Source organism: Denticeps clupeoides, unplaced genomic scaffold, assembly GCF_900700375.1.
Source record: "Denticeps clupeoides unplaced genomic scaffold, fDenClu1.1, whole genome shotgun sequence".
Taxonomy (NCBI): Eukaryota; Metazoa; Chordata; class Actinopteri; order Clupeiformes; family Denticipitidae; genus Denticeps; species Denticeps clupeoides.
The window spans coordinates 10,001-30,850 of NW_021629951.1; the positions used below are offsets into that span (position 1 = coordinate 10,001).

At 41.6% G+C, this 20,850-nt stretch overlaps 1 protein-coding gene, 21 non-coding genes and 4 pseudogenes across 22 annotated transcripts; 22 read left to right on the forward strand and 4 right to left on the reverse strand.

The window, feature by feature from the left end:
• The first annotated feature begins 118 nt into the window (after nt 1–118).
• On the forward strand, nt 119–237 carry LOC114778187 (uncharacterized; annotated as a pseudogene).
• A 120-nt stretch (nt 238–357) lies between these two features.
• Nucleotides 358–477, forward strand: LOC114778180 (uncharacterized; annotated as a pseudogene).
• Nucleotides 478–1,017: 540 nt separating this feature from the next.
• Nucleotides 1,018–1,136, forward strand: LOC114778149 (5S ribosomal RNA). Its single transcript, XR_003746214.1, has one exon. It is a non-coding gene; the product is annotated as a 5S ribosomal RNA (ribosomal RNA).
• A 142-nt stretch (nt 1,137–1,278) lies between these two features.
• LOC114778174 (uncharacterized) lies at nt 1,279–1,398 on the forward strand (annotated as a pseudogene).
• Nucleotides 1,399–1,927: 529 nt separating this feature from the next.
• On the forward strand, nt 1,928–2,046 carry LOC114778169 (uncharacterized; annotated as a pseudogene).
• Nucleotides 2,047–2,582: 536 nt separating this feature from the next.
• LOC114778170 (5S ribosomal RNA) lies at nt 2,583–2,701 on the forward strand. The gene has a single exon (XR_003746227.1). It is a non-coding gene; the product is annotated as a 5S ribosomal RNA (ribosomal RNA).
• A 142-nt stretch (nt 2,702–2,843) lies between these two features.
• Nucleotides 2,844–2,962, forward strand: LOC114778161 (5S ribosomal RNA). Its single transcript, XR_003746225.1, has one exon. It is a non-coding gene; the product is annotated as a 5S ribosomal RNA (ribosomal RNA).
• A 151-nt stretch (nt 2,963–3,113) lies between these two features.
• Nucleotides 3,114–3,232, forward strand: LOC114778160 (5S ribosomal RNA). The gene has a single exon (XR_003746224.1). It is a non-coding gene; the product is annotated as a 5S ribosomal RNA (ribosomal RNA).
• A 142-nt stretch (nt 3,233–3,374) lies between these two features.
• Nucleotides 3,375–3,493, forward strand: LOC114778162 (5S ribosomal RNA). The gene has a single exon (XR_003746226.1). It is a non-coding gene; the product is annotated as a 5S ribosomal RNA (ribosomal RNA).
• Nucleotides 3,494–3,643: 150 nt separating this feature from the next.
• Nucleotides 3,644–3,762, forward strand: LOC114778181 (5S ribosomal RNA). Its single transcript, XR_003746228.1, has one exon. It is a non-coding gene; the product is annotated as a 5S ribosomal RNA (ribosomal RNA).
• Nucleotides 3,763–3,904: 142 nt separating this feature from the next.
• LOC114778193 (5S ribosomal RNA) lies at nt 3,905–4,023 on the forward strand. Its single transcript, XR_003746233.1, has one exon. It is a non-coding gene; the product is annotated as a 5S ribosomal RNA (ribosomal RNA).
• Nucleotides 4,024–4,687: 664 nt separating this feature from the next.
• LOC114778148 (uncharacterized) lies at nt 4,688–10,884 on the forward strand (the record flags this gene model as incomplete). The annotated part of the gene is made up of 2 exons (XM_028967092.1): nt 4,688–4,876; nt 5,030–10,884. A coding segment is annotated over exon 2 (5,676 nt), but the record flags the coding sequence as incomplete, so codon positions are not given.
• Nucleotides 10,885–11,698: 814 nt separating this feature from the next.
• On the forward strand, nt 11,699–11,817 carry LOC114778156 (5S ribosomal RNA). The gene has a single exon (XR_003746220.1). It is a non-coding gene; the product is annotated as a 5S ribosomal RNA (ribosomal RNA).
• A 534-nt stretch (nt 11,818–12,351) lies between these two features.
• LOC114778204 (5S ribosomal RNA) lies at nt 12,352–12,470 on the forward strand. The gene has a single exon (XR_003746244.1). It is a non-coding gene; the product is annotated as a 5S ribosomal RNA (ribosomal RNA).
• Nucleotides 12,471–12,753: 283 nt separating this feature from the next.
• Nucleotides 12,754–12,858, forward strand: LOC114778154 (U6 spliceosomal RNA). The gene has a single exon (XR_003746218.1). It is a non-coding gene; the product is annotated as a U6 spliceosomal RNA (small nuclear RNA).
• Nucleotides 12,859–13,798: 940 nt separating this feature from the next.
• LOC114778209 (U6 spliceosomal RNA) lies at nt 13,799–13,905 on the forward strand. The gene has a single exon (XR_003746249.1). It is a non-coding gene; the product is annotated as a U6 spliceosomal RNA (small nuclear RNA).
• A 949-nt stretch (nt 13,906–14,854) lies between these two features.
• Nucleotides 14,855–14,961, forward strand: LOC114778206 (U6 spliceosomal RNA). The gene has a single exon (XR_003746246.1). It is a non-coding gene; the product is annotated as a U6 spliceosomal RNA (small nuclear RNA).
• A 417-nt stretch (nt 14,962–15,378) lies between these two features.
• Nucleotides 15,379–15,542, reverse strand: LOC114778190 (U1 spliceosomal RNA). Its single transcript, XR_003746230.1, has one exon. It is a non-coding gene; the product is annotated as a U1 spliceosomal RNA (small nuclear RNA).
• A 370-nt stretch (nt 15,543–15,912) lies between these two features.
• On the forward strand, nt 15,913–16,019 carry LOC114778155 (U6 spliceosomal RNA). Its single transcript, XR_003746219.1, has one exon. It is a non-coding gene; the product is annotated as a U6 spliceosomal RNA (small nuclear RNA).
• Nucleotides 16,020–16,964: 945 nt separating this feature from the next.
• LOC114778201 (U6 spliceosomal RNA) lies at nt 16,965–17,071 on the forward strand. Its single transcript, XR_003746241.1, has one exon. It is a non-coding gene; the product is annotated as a U6 spliceosomal RNA (small nuclear RNA).
• Nucleotides 17,072–17,492: 421 nt separating this feature from the next.
• Nucleotides 17,493–17,652, reverse strand: LOC114778195 (U1 spliceosomal RNA). The gene has a single exon (XR_003746235.1). It is a non-coding gene; the product is annotated as a U1 spliceosomal RNA (small nuclear RNA).
• A 371-nt stretch (nt 17,653–18,023) lies between these two features.
• Nucleotides 18,024–18,130, forward strand: LOC114778199 (U6 spliceosomal RNA). The gene has a single exon (XR_003746239.1). It is a non-coding gene; the product is annotated as a U6 spliceosomal RNA (small nuclear RNA).
• A 421-nt stretch (nt 18,131–18,551) lies between these two features.
• LOC114778194 (U1 spliceosomal RNA) lies at nt 18,552–18,711 on the reverse strand. The gene has a single exon (XR_003746234.1). It is a non-coding gene; the product is annotated as a U1 spliceosomal RNA (small nuclear RNA).
• Nucleotides 18,712–19,081: 370 nt separating this feature from the next.
• On the forward strand, nt 19,082–19,188 carry LOC114778208 (U6 spliceosomal RNA). The gene has a single exon (XR_003746248.1). It is a non-coding gene; the product is annotated as a U6 spliceosomal RNA (small nuclear RNA).
• Nucleotides 19,189–19,607: 419 nt separating this feature from the next.
• Nucleotides 19,608–19,767, reverse strand: LOC114778189 (U1 spliceosomal RNA). The gene has a single exon (XR_003746229.1). It is a non-coding gene; the product is annotated as a U1 spliceosomal RNA (small nuclear RNA).
• Nucleotides 19,768–20,134: 367 nt separating this feature from the next.
• LOC114778159 (U6 spliceosomal RNA) lies at nt 20,135–20,241 on the forward strand. Its single transcript, XR_003746223.1, has one exon. It is a non-coding gene; the product is annotated as a U6 spliceosomal RNA (small nuclear RNA).
• Nucleotides 20,242–20,850: the final 609 nt, after the last annotated feature.

A 20,850-nucleotide genomic window follows, 5' to 3' on the forward strand; every position in this document is an offset into this window, starting at 1 on the left:
ACCACTCCAACTTTTTGCCTTTTCTTCATCATAATTTGACAGTAAAGCATGAGATTTTACTCTTTGATATGTTTTCAAGTGCCTCTGGTTTAAAGTTCAAGATTTTCATTCAGTGTTTGCTTACGGCCATACCAGCTAAAGAAGGCCCGATCTCGTCTGATCTCGGAAGCTAAGAAGGCTTGGGCCTGGTTAAAACTTGGATGGGAGACTGCCTGGGAATACCAGGTGCTGTAAGCTTTAACTATTGAAAAACTTTTCAAAATGAAAGTATTTACATCTTTTTGTAAGCTTTTTTTCACTCTTTGTAATGTTTTGAAAGCCCTTTTGTTTAAAGTCCAGGATTTTCAAGCAGACTTTGCTTACGGCCATACTAGCTGAAGAACGCCCGATCTTGTCTGATCTCGGAAGCTAAGAAGGCTTGGGCCTGGTTAGTACTTGGATGGGAGACTCCCTTGTGAATACCAGGTGCTGTAAGCTTTAAATATTGAAAAACTTTTTAAAATGAAAGTGTTTACATCTCTTTGTTAGCTTTTTTTCAAAGTAAGTAAAGGGGTATTTTCTCTGTTTGATGCGTTTTCCCGCCTTTTTTCTTTTTTTTTTTTTTTTTTTTATAAACCTCTCTTCAGGATTCTGTGTTTGTGCGTACTCTACAACTATCATTCACAGGCTTGCCTATGGAGTGGGGTGGACCTGAATGGATTAGGTGGGCTTGTCCGGCCCTCGGCCTTAAGGTGCGACGCACCCTGATGTCAGTTTAATATCTGATACGTCATATTAAGCGGATTTTTAGAACAGTAAGTTGGCACAAGGGCCTGCTCCATCCGCTCCATGCATCCACCCAGTATTGCATTGCCTCTGGAAGGTGTGCACTTTATTTGTTGTGTTGCAAATAAAAGCTTACCACTCCAACTTTTTGCCTTTTCTTCATCATAATTTGACAGTAAAACATGAGTTTTCACTCTTTGATATGCTTTCAAGCGCCTCTGGTTTAAAGTTCAAGATTTTCATGCAGAGTTTGCTTACGGCCATACCAGCTGAAGAACGCCCGATCTCGTCTGATCTCGGAAGCTAAGAAGGCTTGGGCCTGGTTAGTACTTGGATGGGAGACTGCCTGGGAATACCAGGTGCTGTAAGCTTTAACTATTGAAAAACTTTTCAAAATGAAAGTATTTACATCTTTTTGTAAGCTTTTTTCAAAGTAAGTTAAGAGTTTTTTTCACACTTTGTAATGTTTTGAAAGCCCTTTTGTTTAAAGTCCAGGATTTTCAAGCACACTTTGCTTACGGCCATACCAGCTGAAGAACGCCCGATCTTGTCTGATCTCGGAAGCTAAGAAGGCTTGGGCCTGGTTAGTACTTGGATGGGAGACTCCCTTGTGAATCCCAGGTGCTGTAAGCTTTAAATATTGAAAAACTTTTTAAAATGAAAGTGTTTACATCTCTTTGTTAGCTTTTTTTCAAAGTAAGTAAAGGGGTATTTTCTCTGTTTGATGCGTTTTCCCGCCTTTTTTTTTTTTTCTTAATAACTTCTCTTCAGGATTCTGTGTTTGTGCGTGCTCTACAACTATCATTCACAGGCTTGCCTATGGAGTGGGGTGGACCTGAATGGATTAGGTGGGCTTGTCCGGCCCTCGGCCTTAAGGTGCGACGCACCCTGATGTCAGTTTAATATCTGATACGTCATATTAAGCGGATTTTTATAACAGTAAGTTGGCACAAGGGCCTGCTCCATCCGCTCCATGCATCCACCCAGTATTGCATTGCCTCTGGAAGGTGTGCACTTTCTTTGTTGTGTTGCAAATAAAAGCTTACCACTCCAACTTTTTGCGTTTTCTTCATCATAATTTGACAGTAAAGCATGAGTTTTCACTCTTTGATATGATTTCAAGCGCCTCAGGTTTAAAGTTCAAGATTTTCATGCAGTGTTTGCTTACGGCCATACCAGCTGAAGAACGCCCAATCTCGTCTGATATCGGAAGCTAAGAAGGCTTGGGCCTGGTTAGTACTTGGATGGGAGACTGCCTGGGAATACCAGGTGCTGTAAGCTTTAACTATTGAAAAACTTTTTAAAATGAAAGTTTTTACATCTCTTTGTTAGCTTTTTTTCAAAGTAAGTAAAGGGGTATTTTCTCTGTTTGATGCGTTTTCCTGCCTTTTTTCTTTTTTTTTTTTTTTTTATAAACCTCTCTTCAGGATTCTGTGTTTGTGTGTGCTGTACAACAATCATTCACAGGCTTGGCTATGGAGTGGGGTGGACCTGAATGGATTAGGTGGGGTTGTCCGGCCCTCGGCCTTAAGGTGCGACGCACCCTGATGTCAGTTTAATATCTGATACGTCATATTAAGCGGATTTTTAGAACAGTGAGTTGGCACAAGGGCCTGCTCCATCCGCTCCATGCATCCACCCAGTATTGCTTTGCCTCTGGAAGGTGTGCACTTTCTTTGTTTTGTTGCAAATAAAAGCTTACACTTCAACTTTTTGCCTTTTCTTCATCATAATTTGAAAGTAAAGCATGAGTTTTCACTCTTTGATATGTTTTCAAGCGCCTCTGGTTTAAAGTTCAAGATTTTCATGCAGTGTTTGCTTACGGCCATACCAGCTGAAGAACGCCCGATCTCGTCTGATCTCGGAAGCTAAGAAGGCTTGGGCCTGGTTAGTACTTGGATGGGAGACTGCCTGGGAATACCAGGTGCTGTAAGCTTTAACTATTGAAAAACTTTTCAAAATGAAAGTAATTACATCTTTTTGTAAGCTTTTTTCAAAGTAAGTTAAGAGTTTTTTTCACTCTTTGTAATGTTTTGAAAGCCCTTTTGTTTAAAGTCCAGGATTTTCAAGCAGACTTTGCTTACGGCCATACCAGCTGAAGAACGCCCGATCTCGTCTGATCTCGGAAGCTAAGAAGGCTTGGGCCTGGTTAGAACTTGGATGGGAGACTGCCTGGGAATACCAGGTGCTGTAAGCTTTAACTATTAAAAAACTTTTCAAAATGTTCAAAATGAAAGTATTTACATCTTTTTGTAAGCTTTTTTCAAAATAAGTTAAGAGTTTTTTTCACTCTTTGTAATGTTTTGAAAGCCCTTTTGTTTAAAGTCCAGGATTTTCAAGCAGACTTTGCTTACGGCCATACCAGCTGAAGAACGCCCGATCTCGTCTGATCTCAGAAGCTAAGAAGGCTTGGGCCTGGTTAGTACTTGGATGGGAGACTGCCTGGGAATACCAGGTGCTGTAAGCTTTAACTATTGAAAAACTTTTCAAAATGAAAGTAATTACATCTTTTTGTAAGCTTTTTTCAAAGTAAGTTAAGAGTTTTTTTCACTCTTTGTAATGTTTTGAAAGCCCTTTTGTTTAAAGTCCAGGATTTTCAAGCAGACTTTGCTTACGGCCATACCAGCTGAAGAACGCCCGATCTCGTCTGATCTCGGAAGCTAAGAAGGCTTGGGCCTGGTTAGAACTTGGATGGGAGACTGCCTGGGAATACCAGGTGCTGTAAGCTTTAACTATTAAAAAACTTTTCAAAATGTTCAAAATGAAAGTATTTACATCTTTTTGTAAGCTTTTTTCAAAATAAGTTAAGAGTTTTTTCACTCTTTGTAATGTTTTGAAAGTCCTTTAGTTTAAAGTCCAGGATTTTCAAGCAGACTTTGCTTACGGCCATACCAGCTGAAGAACGCCCGATCTCGTCTGATCTCGGAAGCTAAGAAGGCTTGGGCCTGGTTAGTACTTGGATGGGAGACTGCCTGGGAATACCAGGTGCTGTAAGCTTTAAATATTGAAAAACTTTTCAAAATGAAAGTATTTACATCTTTTTGTAAGCTTTTTTCAAAGTAAGTTAAGAGTTTTTTTCACTCTTTGTAATGTTTTAAAAGCCCTTTAGTTTAAAGTCCGGGATTTTCAAGCAGACTTTGCTTACGGCCATACCAGCTGAAGAACGCCCGATCTCGTCTGATCTCGGAAGCTAAGAAGGCTTGGGCCTGGTTAGTACTTGGATGGGAGACTGCCTGGGAATACCAGGTGCTGTAAGCTTTAAATATTGAAAAACTTTTTAAAATGAAAGTGTTTACATCTCTTTGTTAGCTTTTTTAAAAAGTAAGTTAAGGGGTATTTTCTCTGTTTGATGCGTTTTCCCGCCTTTTTTCTTTTTTTTTTTTATAAACCTCTCTTTAGGATTCTGTGTTTGTGCGTGCTCTACAACTATCATTCACAGGCTTGCCTATGGAGTGGGGTGGACCTGAATGGATTAGGTGGGCTTGTCCGGCCCTCGGCCTTAAGGTGCGACGCACCCTGATGTCAGTTTAATATCTGATACGTCATATTAAGCGGATTTTTAGAACAGTAAGTTGGCACAAGGGCCTGCTCCATCCGCTCCATGCATCCACCCAGTATTGCATTGCCTCTGGAAGGTGTGCACTTTCTTTGTTGTGTTGCAAATAAAAGCTTACCACTCCAACTTTTTGGCTTTTCTTCATCATAATTTGACAGTAAAGCATGAGTTTTCACTCTTTGATATGTTTTCAAGCGCCTCTGGTTTAAAGTTCAAGATTTTCATGCAGTGTTTGCTTACGGCCATACCAGCTAAAGAAGGCCCGATCTCGTCTGATCTCAGAAGCTAAGAAGGCTTGGGCCTGGTTAGAACTTGGATGGGAGACTGCCTGGGAATACCAGGTGTGCTGCCTTCTAAGGCATCCTTTGAGTGCAACTTTATTTTGAAAGGTTCAAAGTTAGAAACTTTTAGCGAGTGCTTTTATTTTGTACAGGAAGTTGTTATGGGTCATATCCTGTTTCCTTATAATTAGTCAAGACCACACTAGAATTCAGTTGTGTGTAATCTGGGTCCATCGCATGTAATCCACACTGCAATCACCACAGATGCAATGTCGTGAGTACCTAATTTCATAAATGAAAGTGTTAGGTTAATGTTAAAGGCATTATTTGTTTAAGAAAAGAAACGTAAATGTATGTTACAAAGACAATTTATTTATGATTGTTAAACACATACAGGATGGTTGATTTATGTTTTTCTGTGTTATAGTTTTCACTCTGTCTCTGTAAATAAATGAAGTCACAGTAAACGGCTTAAAAGAAAACTTACGACGACTCAAGCCATTATTTGCGGGAAGAGTTTAACTGGCTGTATAGCTTCAGTTCCACACTGTAGTGAGGACAGCACAGTGAAAAGACAAGGAAAAGCTGGTGTTACATTGTGGTAAAATGGATGGAAGACAAAGCGACAAGACTTCGATGGCTAGTGGGAGAAGCTCACGATCATCCATGTCTTCTGCCAGTGCAGCAATACGTGCACGTGCCAAAGCTGAGGCAGCAAAAACACGCCTTGCATACGCCGAACAAGAAACTCAAGTCAAGATAGAAAAAGTAAAAAGAGATGCTGAGTTAGAAGCGCTTGTTATGCGTAGAGAAGCAGCGGCAGCTGAAGCTGAGGCAGCCGTCTGGGAAGCAGCAGATGTCATGAGAAACTGTTTGCTATTGGATGAAGCGGGTCCCTCAGAGGAAGATAAAATGGAGCGAACGAGTGACTATGTTGCTGACCATTTCAACTCGCACACAGAGAACAAAGGTCTTCAAGCACACTGCTCAATCCAAGAAGCAGTTAATCCTCGAACGGTTAGTCCTCACAACCCTTTTTACCAAGGATGTCAGACGTTATATGCTGATATTGTCAACCAGCATACACCGAAAAATGACCGTGTCTATGTCACATCAGCAAATAGAATGGACAATCGGACTGCGCATGTACAATCCAGTCAACAAAACAGTCAAAATGAGTGTCATTCTACTTCGAACAAATCGACACAGCCTTTTTTCCCCCACCATATGTCAACAGCCTCTCATAGCACACCTACAGCTGGACACTTGGGGCAGTATTTAGCGCGTCGAGAGCTGGTCAGTTCAAGTTTATACCAGTTTGATGACAAGCCTGAACATTATCGTGCCTGGGAGTCATCGTATGCTAATGTGACACAAGGACTGAACCTCACAGCTACAGAGGAGCTGGACTTATTAGTAAAATGGCTCAGTAAAGAATCCGGTGACCATGTAAGACGCCTACGGTCAGCATATGCAACAAATCCAACCATGGCTCTTAGAAAGGCCTGGGAACGTCTCCAAGAATGCTATGCTGCACCTGAGATAATCGAAAAGTCTCTTTTTGACAGACTGAGCAGTTTTCCAAGAGTTTCAAGCAAGGAACACACAAAGCTTAGAGAACTCGCAGATTTGTTAATGGAAGTACAGTGTGCCAAGGAAGACGGATATCTCCCAGCTCTTTCCTACTTGGACACAGCACGTGGCATCGAACCAATCGTAGCCAAGCTACCTTATGGACTCCAAGATAAATGGGTTTCAACTGGTTCACGGTACAAGGAAGAAAATGGAAGACAGTTTCCTCCATTTGCTTTTTTTAGCAAATTCGTAGGTTCCGAAGCACGAAGAAGAAATGACCCTAGCTTCGCCATCTCAGGTGTTAGTGGCACACCTACAAGGCCTGACAAATTCCTTCCCAAAGGCACAAGAAACCCCATTTCGGTCCATAAGACAAATGTAGCTTCAACATACACAAGTAGCAGCCCTGTGAAAAGCTATAGTGATCCAGATAAAATGTGCCCACTTCATGGCAAGCCTCACCCACTTAAACGGTGTAGAACCTTCAGAGCCAAAAGTCTAGAAGAGAGGAAAGCCTTTCTTAAAGAAAAAAGAATCTGTTTAAAATGTTGTAGCTCTGTTGCTCATGTAGCAAAAGACTGTTCAAATGCAGTTAAGTGCATAGAATGTGATAGCACTCACCATAACACTGCTATGCATCCCGGCCCAGCACCTCAAGCTCAAGCGGCTACAACTCCATCACATGATGGTGGGGAGGGAGAAGAGCACAGCAGCAGCGAAGCTGTTGTTAATTCCAGCTGCACAGAGGTTTGTGGCATGGGACAAGCTGGCAGGTCGTGCTCTAAGATTTGCTTAGTCAAAGTTTACCCCGATGGCCAACCAAACAAAGCTATTAAAGCCTATGCCATATTGGACGACCAAAGTAATAGGTCGTTAGTAAAGTCTGCATTCTTTGAGCTCTTCAAAATAAAAAGCGAGCCCTACTCTTACTACTTGAAAACATGTTCAGGCTCAGTGGAATTATCTGGACGGACAGCCAAGGGGTTCGTGGTAGAGTCTCATGAAGGAGGAGTTGTTGTTCCACTTCCACCACTCATAGAGTGCGACGACATACTCGACAATCGGTCAGAAATCCCGACGCCAGATGTGGCTCGTCACCATCCCCATCTTCGTAAGATAGCTAAGCTCATTCCAGAGGTTGATCCTACAGCTGAGATACTCATGTTGCTCGGTAGAGATATAATACGAGTACATAAAGTGAGGGAGCAAGTTAACGGACCTCACAACGCCCCCTTTGCGCAACGGCTAGACTTAGGATGGGTGCTAGTCGGAGAAGTCTGCTTGGGGAGCACACACAAGCCAACGGTTAACTCGTTTAAAACAACAGTGCTCGAAAATGGTCGACCTTCAACCTTCCAACCTTGTACAAATTCCCTATATATCAAAGAAAGGATAGATCCTGACACAAGGACAAGGAAGGGAAACTTAAAGAACAACCAAGCTGCAGGAGAATTTTTAGGACGAACAGTCTTTAATCAAACGGAGCGTGACAACAAGCTGGCTCCTTCAATCGAAGATGACATCTTTTTGAAGATGATGGACAAAGAGGTCTACAGAAATGAGTCTAACAGTTGGGTGGCTCCACTCCCATTCAGACAACCGAGACAACGCTTACCTAATAATCGTGATCAAGCAGTCAAACGTTTCACATCGCTCCAGCGCAGCCTAAAAAGGAGACCAGAGATGTTACAAAAGTATGTAGCCTTCATGGAGAAGATTCTGGAGAACGACCATGCAGAGGTAGCGCCACCATTGGGACAGAATGAGGAATGTTGGTTCCTTCCAACATTTGGGGTGTTCCATCCTCGAAAGCCAAGCCAAATCAGGGTGGTATTTGACTCGAGCGCTAAGTGTTCTGGAGTTTCTCTTAATGATGTGCTTCTCACAGGGCCTGATCTTAACAACACGCTGCTTGGAGTACTGATGCGGTTCCGCAAGGAAAAGGTAGCTATACTTGCAGACGTACAGCAGATGTTTCACTGTTTCATAGTGCGCCCAGATCACAGGAATTACCTGAGGTTTCTGTGGTATAACAACAATGATGTGACCAAAGAAGTCATAGACTACAGAATGAAAGTCCATGTTTTCGGGAACAGCCCGTCTCCAGCCATAGCTATTTATGGACTCAGGAGAGCTATCCGAGAGGGTGAGAGAGAACATGGGAGTGACACAGTTGACTTTGTGGAGCGCCACTTTTATGTGGACGATGGTCTTCATTCCCTTCCATCTGATGCTGAAGCCATTGATCTGCTCAGCAGAACGCAGTCATCATTTGCCAAATCAAATGTCAAGCTTCACAAGTTTGCTTCTAATAGCCGAAAGGTCTTGGAAGCTTTCCCTCAGGAAGACCGAGCAGCAGTTGAAGGGAATGTGGATCTCAGTGGGGAAGTTGTGCCCATTCAGCGCAGTTTAGGTCTTCTGTGGGAAGTGACAAGTGACACGTTCACCTTTTCTGTGGCGAAAGACCTCAAGCCATTCACCCGTCGTGGTGTCCTCTCCACGATAAATAGTATCTTCGACCCAATGGGGTTTTTGGCACCAGTTACAATCCAGGGAAGAGCTCTTCTAAGAGAACTCACAGCTGAACAGTCGGACTGGGACACGCCGCTCCCTGAAGATAAGATTGGCAGGTGGAAAGTCTGGCACGACTCACTAGAGAGGCTAAGACACCTTCATGTACCACGTACATATACGCCGACTTCTTTAGCCAAAGCAGTACACGTACAGCTCTGTACCTTTTCTGATGCATCAACCAAAGCTATTGGTGCTGTGTCGTACCTGAGAACTGTACAAGAGAACGGAGAAGTGCAGGTCGGATTTGTGATGGGAAAGTCCAAGCTCGTACCTCCGTCTGAACCAACGATTCCAAGACTGGAGCTTTGTGCAGCCGTTCTTGCTGTGGAAATGGTAGACCTGATTAAAGATGAACTGGATTTAAAAATAGATTCCACGAAATTCTACACTGACAGTAAGGTAGCTTTAGGTTACATCCACAATGAATCGAGACGCTTCTATGTGTACGTCCATAACAGGGTTCAGCGCATTCGTCAAACTACGAAGCCTGAACAATGGCATTATGTGCGCACAGAGGACAATCCTGCAGACCTCGCATCAAGGTCTGTTCCTGCTTCGCTCCTGGCAAAGACGACGTGGTTTACAGGACCTCAATTTCTCATGAACACTCCTAATGAATCAGAGCAGGCTCAACCTTTTGATCTAGTTGAACCAGAGCTGGATGTGAATGTCCGTACTCAAGTGAGAAGCTATGTAACAGAATTACGAGAGAAGAACCTCAAAGCAGAAAGCTTTCAAAGATTCTCTAGTTTGAGTTCTCTCATTCGGGCCATATCATTCTTAATACACAATGCAAGGTCTCACATTCATTCGAAGCGCACTGAAAAGTGTAAAGGTTGGCATAAGTGTGATCTTCCTCGCACTCCAGAAGAATTATCTCAAGCAAAGGAAATCATCATTGGCGCTGTGCAGAAAAGAGCATTCCCTAAGGAATTCAAAGCCTTGATGATGAATGAACCAGTCCATCCAAGCAGCAATCTTCTTCACCTCAGTCCAATCCTGCAGAACAATCTCATCTGTCTCGGAGGTCGACTGAAAAATGCTAATCTGGACATTGGAGAAACTAACCCAATAATTCTCCCAAAGGACAATCATGTTTCCTTGTTGTTCGTCAGGCATTATCATTCTCAGGTACAGCATCAAGGTCGTCACCTCACGGAGGGAGCTCTCAGGGCAGCAGGGTTCTGGCTTTTAGGTGGTAAAAGGCTCATTAACTCTGCCTTACATAAATGTGTAACTTGCCGTAAGCTCAGAGGCAAACTGCAAACACAACGCATGGCTGACTTACCTGCGGTGCGTCTCCAAACCTGCCCTCCTTTTACTTACGTAGGTTTAGATGTTTTTGGACCCTGGTCTATCATCGCACGGCGCACTAAGGGTGGGCAGGCAGGAAGCAAGCGCTGGGCTATTCTGTTTTGCTGCATGAGTTCCAGAGCAGTACATATCGAGGTTATCGAATCGATGGATTCTTCAAGCTGTATCAACGCCCTGAGACGTTTCTTCGCAGTGAGAGGACCAGCTAAACAGCTCATGTCTGACTGTGGCACAAACTTTGTAGGAGCGTGTAAGGAGCTTGGAATGAGTGGGAACAACCCTGAGACCACAGTGCAGAGGTTCCTAAGCCAACAAGGGTGTTCATGGGTATTCAACCCCCCTCATGCGTCACACATGGGAGGTTCTTGGGAACGACTAATCGGAGTAGCTAGGAAGATTCTGGATGCAATGCTTCGCGATCAGTGCACTCGGTTAACACACGATGTTTTATGCACATTAATGGCAGAAGTAGTAGCCATCATCAACGCAAGACCACTAATCCCAGTTTCAGATGATCCTGAGGACCCATTCATCCTATCACCTTCAATGCTGTTAACCCAGAAGGTTGGAGTCCCACCTATACTGGGAGACTTCACAGACAAAGATCTTCTCACCAAACAGTGGAGACAAGTGCAGGTTCTTGCCGATAGATTCTGGAGTCGTTGGAGGAAAGAGTACCTGCCAACTTTGCAGTATCGTAGGAAATGGAACAAGTCACACCGGAACTTGCAAGAAGGAGACATTGTGCTTCTTAAAGACAGACAAGCTGCCCGTAATGACTGGCCTATGGCTGTGATTATGAAAGCGTTCCCTGGAGGGGACGGGAATGTACGAAAGGTGGAGTTAAGGACAACTAATCAGGGAAACTCAAAGACCTTTCTCAGACCAGCTTCGGAGGTTGTTTTGCTTTTGGGTAAAGACTAGTATGTATTAGCTCTGGTTAGTGACCTCACAGAGATCAGGCGGGGAGTGTGCTGCCTTCTAAGGCATCCTTTGAGTGCAACTTTATTTTGAAAGGTTCAAAGTTAGAAACTTTTAGCGAGTGCTTTTATTTTGTACAGGAAGTTGTTATGGGTCATATCCTGTTTCCTTATAATTAGTCAAGACCACACTAGAATTCAGTTGTGTGTAATCTGGGTCCATCGCATGTAATCCACACTGCAATCACCACAGATGCAATGTCGTGAGTACCTAATTTCATAAATGAAAGTGTTAGGTTAATGTTAAAGGCATTATTTGTTTAAGAAAAGAAACGTAAATGTATGTTACAAAGACAATTTATTTATGATTGTTAAACACATACAGGATGGTTGATTTATGTTTTTCTGTGTTATAGTTTTCACTCTGTCTCTGTAAATAAATGAAGTCACAGTAAACGGCTTAAAAGAAAACTTACGACGACTCAAGCCATTATTTGCGGGAAGAGTTTAACTGGCTGTATAGCTTCAGTTCCACACTGTAGTGAGGACAGCACACCAGGTGCTGTAAGCTTTAACTATTAAAAAACTTTTCAAAATGAAAGTATTTACATCTTTTTGTAAGCTTTTTTCAAAGTAAGTTAAGAGTTTTTTTCACTCTTTGTAATGTTTTGAAAGCCCTTTTGTTTAAAGTCCAGGATTTTCAAGCAGAGTTTGCTTACGGCCATACCAGCTGAAGAACGCCCGATCTCGTCTGATCTCGGAAGCAAAGGAGGCTTGGGCCTGGTTAGTACTTGGATGGGAGACTGCCTGGGAATACCAGGTGCTGTAAGCTTTAAATATTGAAAAACTTTTTGAAATGAAAGTGTTTACATCTCTTTGTTAGCTTTTTTTAAAAGTAAGTTAAGGGGTATTTTTTTTTCTGTTTGATGTGTTTTCCCTTCTTTTTTCTTTTTTTTTTTATAAACCTCTCTTCAGGATTCTGTGTTTGTGTGTGCTCTACAACAATCATTCACAGGCTTGGCTATGGAGTGGGGTGGACCTGAATGGATTAGGTGGGGTTGTCCGGCCCTCGGCCTTAAGGTGCGACGCACCCTGATGTCAGTTTAATATCTGATACGTCATATTAAGCAGATTTTTAGAACAGTGAGTTGGCACAAGGGCCTGCTCCATCCGCTCCATGCATCCACCCAGTATTGCATTGCCTCTGGAAGGTGTGCACTTTCTTTGTTGTGTTGCAAATAAAAGCTTACCACTCCAACTTTTTGCCTTTTCTTCATCATAATTTGAAAGTAAAGCATGAGTTTTCACTCTTTGATATGTTTTCAAGCGCCTCTGGTTTAAAGTTCAAGATTTTCATGCAGTCTTTGCTTACGGCCATACCAGCTGAAGAACGCTCGATCTCGTCTGATCTCGGAAGCTAAGAAGGCTTGGGCCTGGTTAGTACTTGGATGGGAGACTGCCTGGGAATACCAGGTGCTGTAAGCTTTAACTATTGAAAAACTTTTCAAAATGAAAGTATTTACAGCTTTTTGTAAGCTTTTTTCAAAGTAAGTTAAGAGATTTTTTCAATCTTTGTAATGTTTTGAAAGCCCTTTTGTTCAAAGTCCAGGATTTTCAAGCAGACTTTGCTTACGGCCATACCAGCTGAAGAACGCCCGATCTCGTCTGATCTCGGAAGCTATTTTTACACAATACTCAATACAAGGTCTTGGTGAGCAGAACAATGATATGGTCAGTATTATAAGTGGCAGCTGAGGAGCTGGTTAATGTGCTTGCTACGGCTGCACATATACTAAAATTAGATCGATACAGAGAAGATTAGCATGGCCCCTGCGAAAGGATGACACGCAAATTCCATATTTTGTTCTTTTTTAATTAGAAAAAGAGTCACTTGGGACTAGGAAGATGTTGTACCAAGATTAGCATGGAACTTGTAAAAGGATGACACACAAATCAGTGAAGTGCTCCATATTTTCAACTTTTTTTGATTGACAAAAGGGACTAGGGTCCCTTGGGAAAAGGGAGATGCTGTGCCAAATTCTAAATGTTCAGTTTTTTTTATTTTCAAAGCAAACACACAGGGATGAATACCATAAGAAGATCAGAAACATATCCAACTGCAACTGGTGTCAAGGTATTAATGAAGTTGCTCATGTAGTGGACAATCTCAATCATTTCGTATGATAAGAAGAACTGAAGCTGCTGTAGATTCCTTTAGCTGACTCTAGGACTGACTCTACACAGACAATTCTGTTTGAGGTTTAGTTGTGAACAAAATGCTGTTGAGAGGGTAAACTAAGTCAGCCGCAATCAGGAATGATGCAGTCTAGATGCCGACATATGGGGACTTTGTAGGAGTCAGCACTTGCAAAATGCAGAGGTACAACCTCAGTCTGGGAAGACCACATAATTGAGAATGAAATTTCCCCTTCCAAAAAAGCATGAACTATAATGAAATGGCAGAAGATTGCTGCCAGTACCTTAACAGAGACCCAGACAGTGACATCACCACGTGGAATAAACACACTGCCTGGAACCATGCCCCTTTCCTGCATTGACCTGCCCACTTCATGAGTTTCCTATGACTCTTGACACCAATCAAATTATTCTTCTTACTTTGCTACACAAACTGACCACACTTTAATCGTGCACCTCCACAAGTTACCAGCCTCTTGGAAAATGCAATTAGGGTAACTAAGCATTTGCTCTCTAAATATTTTATCACATTTTTACACAATACTCCATACAAGGTCTTGGTGAGCAGAACAATGATATGGTCAGTATTATATGTGGCAGCTGAGAAACTGGTTAATGTGCTTGCTACGGCTGCACATAGACTAAAATTTGATCAATACAGAGAAGATTAGCATGGCCCCTGCGAAAGGATGACACGCAAATCCGTGAAGCGTTCCATATTTTGTTCTTTTTTAATTAGACAAAGAGTCACTTGGGACTAGGAAGATGTTGTACCAAGATTAGCATGGAACTTGCAAAAAGATGACACACAAATCAGTGAAGTGCTCCATATTTTCAACTTTTTTTGATTGACAAATAGGAACTAGGGTTCCTTGGGAAAAGGGAGATGCTGTGCCAAATTCTAAATGTTCAGTTTTTTTTTTCAAAGCTAACACACAGGGATGAACTCCATAAGAAGATCAGAAACATTTCCAACTGCATCTGGTGTCAATGTATTAATGAAGTTGCTCATGTAGTGGACAATCTCAATCATTTGGTATGATAAGAAGAACTGAAGCTGCTGTAGATTTCTTTAGCTGACTCTAGGCCTGACTCTATGCAGACAATTGTGTTTGTGGTTTAGTTTTTAACAACATGCTTGTGAGAGGGTAAACGCAGTCTGCCGCTATCAGGAATAATGCAATCTAGATGCCGACATATGGGGACTTTGTAGGAGTCAGCACTAGCAAAATGCAGAGGTACAACCTCAGTCTGGGAGGACAACATATTTGAGAATGAAATTTCCTCTTCCAAAAAAGCATGAACTATAATGAAATGGCAGAAGATTGCTGCCAGTACCTTAACAGATACCCAGACAGTGACATCACCACGTGGAATAAACAAACTGCCTGGAACCACGCCCCTTTCCTGCATTGACCTGCCCACTTTGTGATGTTCCTCTGACTCTTGACACCAATCAAATTATTCTTCTTACTTTGCTACACAATCTAACAATACTTTAATCATGCAGCTCTACAAAAGTTACCAGCCTCTTGGAAAATGCAATTAGGGTAACTAAGCATTTGCTCTCCAAATATTTTATCACATTTTTACACAATACTCCATACAAGGTCTTGGTGAGCAGAACAATGATATGGTCAGTATTATAAGTGGCAGCTGAGAAGTTGGTTGATGTGCTTGCTACGGCTGCTCATATACTAAAATTGGATCGATACAGAGAAGATTAGCATGGCCCCTGCGAAAGGATGACACGCAAATCCGTGAAGCGTTCAATATTTTGTTCTTTTTTAATTAGAAAAAGAGTCACTTGGGACTTGGAAGATGTTGTACCAAGATTAGCATGGAACTTGCAAAAGGATGTTACACAAATCAGTGAAGTGCTCCATATTTTCAACTTTTTTTGATTGACAAATAGGAACTAGGGTTCCTTGGGAGAAAGGAAGATGCTGTGCCAAATTCCAAATGTTCAGTTTATTTTATTTTCAAAGCAAACACACAGGGATGAATACCATAAGAAGGTCAGAAACATATCCAACTGCAACTGGTGTCAAGGTATTAATGAAGTTGCTCATGTAGTGGACAATCTCAATCATTTGGTATGATAAGAAGTACTGAAGCTGCTGTAGATTTCTTTAGCTGACTCTAGGACTGACTCTACACAGACAATTGTGTTTGTGGTTTAGTTGTGAACAACATGCTTGTAAGAGGGTAAACGCAGTCTGCCGCTATCAGGAATGATGCAGTCTAGATGCCCACATATGGGGACTTTGTAGGAGTCAGCACTAGCAAAATGCAGAGGTACAACCTCAGTCTGGGAAGACCACATATTTGAGAATGAAATTTCCCCTTCCAAAAAAGCATGAACTATAATGAAATGGCAGAAGATGGCTGCCAGTACCTTAACAGAGACCCAGACAGTGACATCACCACGTGGAATAAACACACTGCCTGGAACCACGCCCCTTTCCTGCATTGACCTGCCCACTTTGTGATGTTCCCATGACTCTTGACACCAATCAAATTATTCATCTTTCTTTGCTACACAAACTGACCACACTTTAATCATGCACCTCCACAAGTTACCAGCCTCTTGCAAAATGCAATTAGGGTAACTAAGCATTTGCTCTCCAAATATTTTATCACATTTTTACACAATACTCCATACAAGGTCTTGGTGAGCAGAACAATGATATGGTCAGTATTATAAGTGGCAGCTGAGAAGTTGGTTAATGTGCTTGCTACGGCTGCACATATACTAAAATTGGATCGATACAGAGAAGATTAGCATGGCCCCTGCAAAATTGTGACATGCAAATCCTCAAAGCGTTCCATATTTTGTTCTTTTTTAATTAGAAAAAGAGTCACTTGGGACTAGGAAGATGTTGTACCAAGATTAGCATGGAACTTGTAAAGGGATGACACACAAATCAGTGAAGTGCTCCATATTTTCAACTTTTTTTGATTGACAAATAGGAACTAGGGTTCCTTGGGAAAAGGGAGTTGCTGTGCCAAATTTTAAATATTTATTTTATTTTCAAAGCAAACACACAGGGATAAAGACCATAAGAAGATCAGAAACTTTTCCAAATGCAACTGGTGTCAATGTATTAATGAAGTTGCTCATGTAGTGGACAATCCCAATCATTTGGTAGGATAAGAAGAACTGAAGCTGCTGTACATTTCTTTAGCTGACTCTAGGCCTGACTCTACACAGACAATTGTGTTTGTGGTTTAGTTTTGAACAACATGCTAGTGAGAGGGTAAACGAAGTCTGTCGCTATCAGGAATGATGCAGTCTAGATGCCCACATATGGGGATTTTGTAGGAGTCAAAACTAGCAAAATGCAGAGGTACAACCTCAGTCTGTGAAGACCACATAATTGAGAATGAAATTTCCCCTTCCAAAAAAGCATGAACTATAATGAAATGACAGAAGATGGCTGCCAGTACCTTAACAGAGACCCAGACAGTGACATTGCACCGTGGAATAAACAAACTGCCTGGAACCACGCCCGTTTCCAGCATTGACCTGCCCACTTTGTGATGTTCCTTTGACTCTTGACACCAATCAAATTATTCTTCTTTCTTTGCTACACAAACTGACCATACTTTAATGATGCACCTCCACAAGTTACCAGCCTCTTGGAAATTGCATTTAGGGTAACTAAGCATTTGCTCTCCAAATATTTTATCACATTTTTACACAATTCTCCATACAAGGTCTTGGTGAGCAGAACAATGATATGGTCAGTATTATAAGTGGCAGCGGAGGAGCTGGTCGATGTGCTTGCTACGGCTGCACATATACTAAAATTGGATCAATACAGAGAAGATTAGCATGGCCCCTGCGAAAGGATGACACGCAAATCCGTGAAGCGTTCCATATTTTGTTCTTTTTTAATTAGACAAAGAGTCACTTGGGACTAGGAAGATGTTGTACCAAGATTAGCATGGAACTTGCAAAAAGATGACACACAAATCAGTGAAGTGCTCCATATTTTCAACTTTTTTTGATTGACAAATAGGAACTAGGGTTTCTTTAGGAAAAGGGAGATGCTGTGCTAAATTCCAAATGTTCAGTTTTTTTTTTTTTCAAAGCAAACACACAGGGATAAAGACCATAAGAAGATCAGAAACATTTCCAACTGCATCTGGTGTCAATGTATTAATGAAGTTGCTCATGTAGTGGACAATCTCAATCATTTGGTAAGATTAGAAGATCTGAAGCTGCTGTACATTTCTTTAGCTGACTCTAGGACTGACTCTACACAGACAATTGTGTTTGTGGTTTAGTTGTGAACAACATGCTTGTGAGAGGGTAAACGCAGTCTGTCGCTATCAGGAATGATGCAGTCTAGATGCCCACATATGGGGACTTTGTAGGAGTCAGCACTAGCAAAATGCAGAGGTACAACCTCAGTCTGGGAAGACCACATATTTGAGAATGAAATTTCCCCTTCCAAAAAAGCATGAACTATAATGAAATGGCAGAAGATGGCTGCCAGTACCTTAACAGAGACCCAGACAGTGACATCACCACGTGGAATAAACACACTGCCTGGAACCACGCCCCTTTCCTGCATTGACCTGCCCACTTTGTGATGTTCCCATGACTCTTGACACCAATCAAATTATTCATCTTTACTTTGCTACACAAACTGACCACACTTTAATCATGCACCTCCACAAGTTACCAGCCTCTTGGAAAATGCAATTAGGGTAACTAAGCATTTGCTCTCTAAATATTTTATCACATTTTTACACAATACTCCATACAAGGTCTTGGTGAGCAGAACAATGATATGGTCAGTATTATAAGTGGCAGCTGAGAAGCTTGTTGATGTGCTTGCTACGGCTGCACATATACTAAAATTGGATCGATACAGAGAAGATTAGCATGGCCCCTGCGAAAGGATGACACGCAAATCCGTGAAGCGTTCCATATTTTGTTCTTTTTTAATTAGACAAAGAGTCACTTGGGACTAGGAAGATGTTGTACCAAGATTAGCATGGAACTTGCAAAAGGATGACACACAAATCAGTGAAGTGCTCCATATTTTCAACTTTTTTTGATTGACAAATAGGAACTAGGGTTCCTTAGGAAAAGGGAGATGCTGTGCCAAATTCCAAATGTTTAGTTTTTTTTTTTTTCAAAGCAAAAACACAAGAAATGAACTCCATAAGAAGATCAGAAACATTTCCAACTGCATCTGGTGTCAATATATTAATGAAGTTGCTCATGTAGTGGACAATCTCAATCATTTGGTAAGATTAGAAGATCTGAAGCTGCTGTACATTTCTTTAGCTGACTCTAGGACTGACTCTACACAGACAATTGTGTTTGTGGTTTAGTTGTGAACAACATGCTTGTGAGAGTGTAAACGCAGTCTGTCGCTATCAGGAATGATGCAGTCTAGATGCCCACATATGGGGACTTTGTAGGAGTCAGCACTAGCAAAATGCAGAGGTACAACCACAGTCTGGGAAGACCACATATTTGAGAATGAAATTTCCCCTTCCAAAAAAGCATGAACTATAATGAAATGGCAGAAGATTGCTGCCAGTACCTTAACAGATACCCAGACAGTGACATTGCCACGTGGAATAAACAAACTGCCTGGAACCACGCCCCTTTCCTGCATTGACCTGCCCACTTTGTGATGTTCCTATGACTCTTGACACCAATCAAATTATTCTTCTTACTTTGCTACACAAACTAACAATACTTTAATCATGCAGCTCCACAAGTTACCAGCCTCTTGGAAAATGCAATTAGGGTAACTAAGCATTTGCTCTCCAAATATTTGATCACATTTTTACACAATACTCCATACAAGGTCTTGGTGAGCAGAACAATGATATGGTCAGTATTATAAGTGGCAGCTGAGAATCAAGTTGATGTGCTTGCTACGGCTGCACATATACTAAAATTGGATCGAAACAGAGAAGATTAGCATGGCCCCTGCGAAAGGATGACACGCAAATCCGTGAAGCGTTCCATAGTTTGTTCTTTTTTAATTAGACAAAGAGTCACTTGGGACTAGGAAGATGTTGTACCAAGATTAGCATGGAACTTGTAAAAGGATGACACACAAATCAGTGAAGTGCTCATTATTTCAACTTTTTTTGATTGACAAAAGGGACTAGGGTCTTTTGGGAAATGGGAGATGCTGTGCAAAATTCCAAATGTTCAGTTTTTTGTTTTTTTCAAAGCAAACACACAAGAACGAACTCCATAAGAAGATCAGAAACATTTCCAACTGCATCTGGTGTCAATGTATTAATGAAGTTGCTCATTTAGTGCACAATCTCAATCATTTGGTAAGATAAGAAGAACTGAAGCTACTGTACATTTCTTTAGCTGACTCTAGGCCTGACTCTACACAGACAATTGTGTTTGTGGTTTAGTTTTGAACAACATGCTTGTGAGAGGGTAAACGCAGTCTGTCGCTATCAGGAATGATGCAGTCTAGATGCCCACATATGGGGAATTTGTAGGAGTCAGCACTAGCAAAATGCAAAGGTACAACCACAGTCTGGGAAGACCACATAATTGAGAATGAAATTTCCCCTGCCAAAAAAGCATGAACTATAATGAAATGGCAGAAGATTGCTGCCAGTACCTTAACAAAGACCCAGACAGTGACATCACCACATGGAATAAACACACTACTTGGAACCACGCCCCTTTCCTGCATTGACCTGCCCACTTTGTGATGTTCCTCTGACTCTTGACAACAATCAAATTCTTCTTTCTTTGCTACACAAACTGACCACACTTTAATCATGCACCTCCACAAGTTACCAGCCTCTTGGAAAATGCAATTAGGGTAACTAAGCATTTGCTCTCCAAATAATTTATCAAATTTTTACACAATACTCCATACAAGGTCTTGGTGAGCAGAACAATGATATGGTCAGTATTATAAGTGGCACCTGAGAAGCTGGTTTATGTGCTTGCTACGGCTGCACATATCCTAAAAGTGGATCGATAAAGAGAAGATTAGCACGGCCCCTGCAAAATTGTGACATGCAAATCCTCAAAGCGTTCCATATTTTGTTCTTTTTTAATTAGACAAAGAGTCACTTGGGACTAGGAAGATGTTGTACCAAGATTAGCATGGAACTTGTAAAGGGATGACACACAAATCAGTGAAGTGCTCCATATTTTCAACTTTTTTTGATTGACAAATAGGAACTAGGGTTCCTTGGGAAAAGGGAGATGCTGTGCCAAATTCCAAATGTTCATTTTTTTTATTTTCAAAGCAAATACACAGGGAAGAAGACCATAAGAAGAACAGAAACATTTCCAACTGCATCTGGTGTCAATATATTAATGAAGTTGCTCATGTAGTGGACAATCTCAATCATTTGGTAAGATTAGAAGATCTGAAGCTGCTGTACATTTCTTTAGCTAACTCTAGGACTGACTCTACACAGACAATTGTGTTTGTGGTTTAGTTGTGAACAAAATGCTTGTGAGAGTGTAAACACAGTCTGTCGCTATCAGGAATGATGCAGTCTAGATGCCCACATATTGGGACTTTGTAGGAGTCAGCACTAGCAAAATGCAGAGGTACAACCACAGTCTGGGAAGACCACATATTTGAGAATGAAATTTCCCGTGCTAATAAGGCATGAACTATAATAACATGGCAGAAGATTGCTG